Raw genomic sequence first — 9,349 nt, forward strand, 5'->3', positions numbered from 1 at the left:
ACTGTTTTTTTTCCTCTGTCGTCTTGTGTCACGGAGGTGGTTGCTTTTTGTAAAAAGGCGCAAACTCGGTGATCCAAGGTAAACACTGTACCTTCTTTCTAACTGAGTTGTGTGAAACTGGTTCACATTTTGCTGTACACACATTATGTTGCAGACCAGAAGATAAATACTGTCCGAGTGCAGACTCGTGGAAATTTAAATTCGTGGAAACGGCAGATCAGTGCCCTGAAATCGGTAGCTGGCCTGCTTCAAATCTGCCTCAAAACGAGAGATATAACATCTCTTTTGGTGCAACACTTACCACGTTTAACACATTTCTAAGTCACCTAAGGGAGGACGGGTCTGCGCCGTGGCCTCGTATTTATCTTTTGGTCAGAGATGCTGATTTCATGCGTGGATAGCACAATACATCAATAAACAAAAGAAGCAATTTCACACAAAAGTCCCAAAACTATTGCCGAACCCACGAACCGCCACATAGACGCGGGCGCAGGTACATTTTTACTGTAAATATCAGAGGACAGAGCTACAGAGAGTTTATCCAGGTTAAACAATTCACACGCCAACAGCTGATTCATGCACCTGAATATTACTTTAAATCACACTGTCTCACACACACACACACACACACACACACATACACAGACACACACGGCTGATTCTGGCGTTAACTCCTCTCCCAGTCTGCCGGGTTCCACCAAAGGATGAGCCTGAAGTCCCTAATAACCACTGATGAAGATGATGATATAAGTACAATAATGTTCCTTCTTCTTACTTGTTACTCTACTACTATTACTCTACTCTAAGTACTACTGATGATGATAATGTTTTTATATATATACATATGTCTCTGGATATTTCTGTAGTGTATTACGGGAGAAACACTAGTGTAGCAGATATCATAAAGGGGAAGTCCACTCGAATTCTGAATTCACATCACGTGTTAAATGTGTGAGGCTGTAATGTGAGTGCTGAAATTCAGCAGAATTCCCCTTTAGCAGACCTTAAAAGGAGGAGGAATGAACTGGATTGGCATGGGTGGATTTGCTTTCATTCATTACTTGTGGTGTGGTGGATTTAAAAAAACAAAGAAATCCCCAAACATTCCACGTTTAAAGCTGAATAATTTTTTTTTTAAAGGTGCCGTGTGGAGTTTTGTTCTAAACACAGTTTTACGTTGATGATTTTATGTCTCACTCATCATGAATGTACTTTGTCTGTTAGGGAGGCCTGGTGAAATTACATTTTTAACATCCGCCTTTGCTCGCTAAAAAAAGCTACATATGCTAGGTTTAGCTTCTGTGGTGATACCCACTGGTTTGTGAAGTCCTGTTTTGAAGTTTGGCTTTCTGGATCCAGAGGTTATTGGCTAATGATAGCAACCTTTGTTAGCAAGGTGCATACACTGAATGGGAGTAGCATAGTCTCAATCCATGCATCCATCCGTGACTGATGGCTAATTAATCCTCGACGTGTTGGTCGACGTGTTGGTCGTCGTGTCTGCGAATAATGGCTTTGCCACGACTCGGTACTCGCCGCAGTATTTTCCTAAATGATAGGCGTGGCGATTCAGACAGAACCTCCACATTAGCGCTGGTTCGGTCAAAATCGTAAATAAAGAAATCACTGAATGTTTATTTATTCCAGAATGTCTCATCTTTTCAATACTGTTGCAATCTGTAAATCTGTGTCAATAAAATGGTTGTGAAAATTGACGCGATCGCCACAAAAACTAACCAAGCGCAACTTGATGCATGTTGAGCATACATGGGCCTTTAGGGGGTGCCCGGGAGGCATCCTGGTCACAAACCACCTGAATCGACTTCTTTTCTGTGTGGTGAAGTGGCAGCTTTAGTCTGAGCGCCTCCTGGATGATCGAGCTTCTTAACCGAGCTCTAAGAGAGCACACCAACCCCACAAACGCTTTCCACGTGGGTGTAGTTGACTGGGTCAGATTAGCAGACAGCTAGGTTGGGTTCCACCATTAATAAATATTTCAACAGGAGAGCTTCAAGTGGTCATTTGAGGAACTGCGGTTTTGGGCACATTTGCTTCACTTTCCAGCATTTTCTGGCACAAATTCTACACGTCACTAAATGTTGGATCAGGAGAACAGCATGAAATCAGTATTGTGAATGTGTTGCTTACACGCAAACAAAACTTGGATCCAGTCATAAAACATGCTTTATCTATCATCTCTTATTGGTTAAAAGTTCCACAGCTTACCTTTAATTTTAATTTGGCACCAAATGATGATTTTTTTTGGTGTGTACGTGTGTTTATTCTCTCATTTAGAACCTCATCACAGAGTATTAAATTTAAACGAATCCAAGCAGGCTCATAAAGCCCACCCAACACATGAGAATGAATGAAACCCACCGCATGTGTGTCAAATCAAAAGAAAAACACCGCAATCCAGTTGGATTTCTGAACCTGGAACGTCTGCAGGTTCGAGCAGACCAAAAGCTGCTAGATGGTGACCATGATGAGGAAGCTTTTTTTTTTTTTTTTTTTGATGTGAACCAACAAAAATCTGTTTATTCTTGTCTGATCATTATGATAGAGTGATGGGATACAAGAGAGGGAGGAAAAAAACTGAAAAAAAATTATTTTAGCAATATTTTCATTCTTTCAGGATAATCTGTGTTTTTTAGGGGGTGACGACAGGAAGTGGGTGTCACACTGAAACGTTTACCTCCCACTCTTGTTTTTACTCCTGTTGCGTCCTTGATATTCACATTGTCTTAAAGGTACCTTCTGTGTAGATTTATTTGATGAGAAATGATTTTGCTTTGTAAATTACGTTGTTAATTTTATTGGTTTTTGTATAATCTTGTTTTTTGTGGAAAACTGAGTCTGATGCTATTTATTTTCTATTTGATCAGGAAATGTAACCTTATTTGACGGTCAGGTTGTGTGTGCGTGTGTGTGCGCGCATGTGTTTGCGTGCGTGGGTGCTTGAGCGTGTATCCAGTGAGTGTTTCGGCGAGCAGGAGATATGCGTAGACAGAGCGACAGAGAACGGGAGAAAGCAGTCGTCTCTTTGCTTCTTTTTCTCTCTCTCGCCTTCTCTCCTTCCTGTGGGACAGGGTTTGAATCCGAATGTATCGTGAAACAAAACTGATTGTTCTTTTTTTTTTACGCTTGACAGGCAGAACTAAGTGTCGGCTGCTTCGAACCAAACTTTCAAAAAACCCCGCAGAACCGTTTTTTTCCTAGACGCTCACTTAAAAACTTGTCTGAATCAGCAATGTTTCGAAATCGTTTCCATCTTCGTACCAAAAGGGTTTTTTGCTTTCAAACTTTGGTGAAGCGGCTTTGCGTTTTTTTCTTTTCTTTTTCATAAAGACCTTACAACTTATGTCACCTTTGACGCCAAAAACCAAATTTTGCCACTGTTTGATAGCTACCGTCACATAAAGGCGCCTGAGTTATCGTTACAACAACAGGACAACTGAACACCACCACCAGTCTATGGGTAACGCTAGAAGCGGGCAACTACAGATAAGTTATTGGTGCTGGTTTCATTAATTTGACTTTTTTCTTTGATTGTATTTTGCAAAAAGAGTGCAAAAATCCAAAGTCTGATTTCGTCGTCATCCTCAATCGCCTGAAACTCCAAAAACAAGTGGAACATTTCCTTTCTTAAATCCTATAATTTACTCCACGTCGCCACCTGGCTGACAACGAGAGACCCTTCCATTTTTGGGATTTCAAACATTGTCTTGATTCAGGCAGGTGACACTCAGAAACACAATCGAACAGAGACAAAACTTGACCTCGCTGTCACTAAACTTGGTTTGCTTCATGATTTTTTTTTCTTGGGTTGCTTACTCACAAACCCTCTAGATTGTTGTTGTTGGGATGACCCCAGCTCCCACTGTTCAAGAATTCTCCATGATAATGATTAATAATAATATTCCTCAATTCTAGCATTCTGCCATCCAATCAGGAACTGCTCCAGAACAGGAAGTGAGAGAGGAGAGAGTGTTTGTAGAGAGCTCCGGTGTCGCCTCACAGACAGCCATCAAGCGCTGCTTTTATGGATGCTCGCATTTCCTCTCTGTGGCCGTTTTCAGGAGGCCAGATTTTAACAAATGCTTTAAGTCAGAGGGGCGATGTGGGCGGATCTGATGAAAGACAGACAGTAAAGACAAAAAAAGAAAACAGGAGGGGGAAGATAGAGGAAAGAAAAGACATAGACACGATAGAATGGCAATAAGTCAGAGCAACAGAATGAGAATATAACGTTACCGAAACCTACTACTGCATTACGTAGCAATTTCACTGAATTTCTAGATTTGCACTGTCTGCCCAATGGTCTGTTTGTTGTGTTGAAGAAAAAAAAACAAGAGAAAATGATAAAGATGATGCAGACGAAGAAGATGTATATTTTGGGGACCAACACAGTGGTGGGGGGGTTTGAATGTAGAGTGGCTTACTACTGTATGTATCATTACAGGGAAGTGTAGAATGGAGAAAAAAATATAATGTGCTAAAAACTAAAACTTCACTTTGAGAAAACACTCTGGAGTCTGTGTCTTTTTTGCATCGCCTAATTCCTATCAATGATTCTTCCATTTCCAGACATGATTGGGATACTTATCACATTTTGTTTACTTGTATCTGCTAGCGCACAGGGGTATTTTAACAAACTGACTATAATTGTGACTCTGGTTTTTAGATTTTCAACTTGGCAGTGCCAGTGTGTGAGTGCAAAAGAGCATCCCCGATGGTGACAGCACTAGAATGGGTACAGTTTAAACAGTTCTGTAGCTGAGGACACAGTTAATCTGTATTCTGATGCATTAAGATCATATAAATGAAGATTGCAAACACTGCTGATGTCAGCGGTTTGACTTGTGCATTATATGTATATATATATATATATATATATATATATATATATATATATACATATATATATATATATATATATATATATAGTCTTTAAGTTATTAGTCGTTTTTAAACCAACAACCATTACCAAGATTTGTGTATATTTCTATCCATTCTGTAACTCTGGTGTACAGTTCAGTACTGCAACTCCCCACATGACACTGCACACACACACACACACACACACACACACACACACACACACACACAGAGAGAGAGAGAGAGAGAGAGAGAGAGAGAGAGAGAGATACAATACAGGATGAGGTTAAGAAAATACAGACAAGCATCATTATTTTCCAGGGAGTCTCCATTATTTCTGGCTTGGGGTCTCTAATGGTATTTTATTGTAATTGCTATGATGTCAGAGTGTCCGTCCGCCCTATTGGCCTTCTAAAAACAATAACAAGGACAGATTGGTTCCATTCACTGGATTGTCCGGACAGAGAGAGACCCGAGTCCTGCAGCTCAAACCCTCTGAAAGATCTTCAGCTGAAAAGGTGAGAGATCGTCTTCTGAAACATTTTTAAAATAAGGTAGGATGGGTATGCGACAATAACAAATTGAGCTTGATGTGCATGGTTTTGTTCAGATGCTTTTGCAGTCTTTATTGAGTCATTACAGAGTGAGTCCAGTGACCGTGGTCTCAGAGCTTCTGAAAGAATTTAATTTTCTGCTAACTTAATGGGGTTGTATGTATTCTTAAAAGAAACCAGTGAAACAGTTAACAGTCTGGCTACATTGAGTTAAATCCAGCTGTTTCAGTAAACTTCAGGTGGGTTGCTTGAAAACGTTCAGTTTTTGAGTAAACGTCTCCTGTAGCATTAAAGACCTTTGAAAAGACACAAATGTTTATTGTGTTTCCTACAAGAGAAGACGAAGATGAGGTTTTATGCATGTAAACACCAGTGTCAGGTTTCCCATCTGCAAAGATGTTTGTACTCAACACTAAGAAATGTTTTTGTGTCCAACTTTTTAGTGGCGTTGCTGGCTGCAGTAGCCAGAGTAGACACTAGAGGGAGTTGTGAGTCATGCTCATTGCCACACTGCTGTAGATCAACTTCTGTTCTCATGTAAAATATTGACAATTCATCACCTTTACTGGCTACTATCACTTGTTTTCAATATACAAGAAGAGATATACACTGTATAGGTATATTCTTTAAGTAATTAGTGATAATATTTCTCCATTTAATATTTTTTTCTTCAATATCAATGATAGCATCTTTCCATGTATCACAGCACATCATATGTTCCTGATGATTGAGTGAAATAATAATATGATTTACTCCACAAAGCTGCTGAACTTAACCCTCTTTATTTATTATTTGTTCCATTATACCCAGCATGCACCTCCACCGTATCGCCTTCTCCTTCTTCCTCCTGCTGGTTGCCGGGGCAGCCGTGCTGTGTGTCAACGTGACAACAGTGCTCCAGGGTTTCCGTGGATGCGCAGTGCGGGAGTTCTCCTTTGTGGCCCACAAGCCTGGCTGCAAGGGGCTGCGCATCACCACAGAGGCCTGCTGGGGGCGCTGTCACACGTGGGAGGTAGCTCTCTCTCTCTCACACACACACAGACACACACAGAGAAAATAAATGTCACATCAGCTACTTGTAACCTACACAGGAGTTTGTGTCTGCTGGGATACTGAAACATCCAATAAAAGAGTCATCTCCTATTAGTGCACTAATAAGATGTCGATACTACAAATTTTGGTATTGATCCGACACTAAGTAATTACGGGGCCGATAGCGATACTGATACTTAGGAGAGAGCAGTGTGTTTTAATTTATGAGATGAATCATGAACACTTTTTAATGACTGCCTAATCACTGTGATTTTCATTTTACACAGTAATGACACACCTTTCAGCTTTTTATGTATTTTGAAACTGGGTTTTTTGAAGACATGGAATGTAAATACACCTGTCTCTAAAGGACTTTGGGTTATTTTCTGTTGTTTTAATGCGATATGTGATATAGGCTCTCCGACCTGTTTCCCCACGTCATGTCTTTGCTATGTATGTATGGTTGGGGGGGTCCAATTTCACTGCAGGTGTAAAGACATTTACACCTGCATTTTTCATAGTGCATATTTGAGGTATATTATTTTACTTCCATAAACAAAATAAGTAAATAAGATTTCACATAATACCGTTGGCTATATACTGAAGGTAGCAGATAGAGACATTGTGCTAGAAACAATCTTTTAAAAAACAACAACTTCATTTGCAAACAAAACAGGAAAACATCTTAGAAGAGACATATCCAGGACAAGGACATAGACGACTCAGACGATACAATAATCGAAACATGGGGGATATACGAGCGAGTGTGGTGCGTATTAGAGATGGACCGATCCGATATTACGTATCGGTATCGGGTCCGATACTGACCTAAATTACTGGATCGGATATCGGAGAAAAATAAAAAATGTAATCCGATCCATTAAATATCACGAAAGCACCTCACAAAACTTGCAACACGCCGTAACTCACCTCAGAACGTTAGCACGTCGGAGCAGTATGCATCACGTGATAGAGCGGCTGTGGCATGCGGGACCTGTCGGTGGTCTGGATAGCATGTGGAGCTTCGCTAGCAACCCGGCATTTCATCTCCGACAAAGTTATCCCCGAGAGAAGTAAAGCAAGTGTGTAAGTCCATCTCTGAATGTTTGTAAAGCATTCCTGCGTTAAGCTTAACAACTGATATATGGAGCGACTGCTTCTTCTTGCTGCTACTTCAATCATGAAACTGCTTAATGATCAGCTGATCGGCTTTTCTGTCGCTAGTCCGTCTCTCTTGTTTGTTTTTGGCCCACTTTGCACCAGAAAGAGGAAACCAGCGGCTGAACAACAGCAGCACGTTTAAGCTTGATCAGCTGTTGTTAGAATTTATTTAATATTACTTTCTACTCGAGGATCTTTTTCTACGTAGCTGACGCTGGTAACTGTGCAGGGGCGGATCTAGCAAAGTTTAGCCAGGGGGGCCGATAGGGCATTAACAGGGAAAAGGGGGCACAAAGACATACTTTTCTTTCTTATTCTCATTTAAAATGTCGAGCTTTTAATAAATAATTATCTGACACCCAAAGTTTTAATTTGATGCAAAATGAATAGAAGTCCATTACTGTATATAGTAACTATTAAGTCTAATATATATACCCTAGTAAGCTATAGTACTTTTTCCTTTGGGAAGGTACCATCTGTGCAGTCTGCAATTTTGTTGAAGAAAGATGTTGAATCTATTTAATATTTCTTGAAAAATAATTGATTTCTGTGCATTTTTTTTCACACTGCATCAAATTAAGGTTGATTACGTCGATTAAGCATCATGAGGTGGAGCGTGAGGGGTGGTTCCCTATTTTTTATTTATTTATTTTTGTTGTTGCTGGGAGTTGGAACCCTATTAGTTAGGTTGCTTAATATTTATGGTAAGTACTCTTTAAAATACCAGAATAGGGAGGATGGTGTAGGTTGAAGTTTATTAGATTGATCAGTATTGCTGAACTATGAAATTTTTTTTTTTTTTGCATACAGGTATAACAGAATAGCTTTAGTGTAGTTGTTGTTTTAAACTTGAGTATGAACTTATACAAAATGCAGCAAGATATTTAAAAAACAGTTTTGTTGATTAAAAAACACTATATCGGATTCATATCGGTATCGGCAGATATCCAAATTTATGATATCGGTATCGGTATCGGACATAAAAAAGTGGTATCGTGCCATCTCTAGTGCGTATGATGTGCAGGGAAGAAGTGCTTTTAACCAAAACTGGTATCAAACTATCGATATTTGGATTGAACGTCCCACCTACATGTCCTAGGACTTGTACCAAACTATAACAAAGCTGATGATCTGTTATTGTCTTGTTAGCTTTCTGGTAACTTTTTTTTTTATAAGAAATGCTCAGATCCCAGTCAGGGGATACCAATCTTCCGCTGTACTTCTGAAAACTTGACATGTTAATGCTGTACATCTGGGTAACTTTAGACAACAACAACTTGCAGTCTCTGTGATTTTCAGACTGTTTTTTTATGTCAACTATTACTACATAAAATTTGAAGTTTGTTTTTAAACTACCAAAAAAACCACCAAAATTTATGTTTCTTTGTTTTTAGTTCAACTTCTTAAAAGCTTTTAATTCATGTGAGAGTCATTGAAGTTTGTTTCCTCCAATCGCAACCTGTGATTCACCTGTGTGTGTGTGTGTGTGTGTGTGTGTGTGTGTGTGTGTGTGTGTGTGTGTGTGAACCCTGCAGAAACCTGTACCAGAACCCCCCTACATCCACCGTCACCACCGTGTGTGCACGTACAACCGCAGTCGCCACATGACCGCCCGGCTGCCCGGCTGCCAGCCTGACGTCTCCCCTCTCTACCACTATCCCGTGGCTCTGGAGTGCCACTGCGATGTGTGCTCCACACAGGACACAGAGTGTGAGACCTTCTGA

At 40.1% G+C, this 9,349-nt stretch overlaps 1 protein-coding gene across 1 annotated transcript; it reads left to right on the forward strand.

Moving 5' to 3' along the window:
* Positions 1-6,243: 6,243 nt before the first annotated feature.
* gphb5 (glycoprotein hormone subunit beta 5) lies at positions 6,244-9,349 on the forward strand. The gene is made up of 2 exons (XM_080295252.1): positions 6,244-6,444; positions 9,161-9,349. The coding sequence occupies exons 1-2, from the start codon at positions 6,244-6,246 to the stop codon at positions 9,347-9,349; spliced, it is 390 nt and encodes a 129-aa protein (XP_080151378.1).

Source organism: Astatotilapia calliptera, chromosome 3, assembly GCF_964374335.1.
Source record: "Astatotilapia calliptera chromosome 3, fAstCal68.1, whole genome shotgun sequence".
NCBI lineage: Eukaryota > Metazoa > Chordata > Actinopteri > Cichliformes > Cichlidae > Astatotilapia > Astatotilapia calliptera.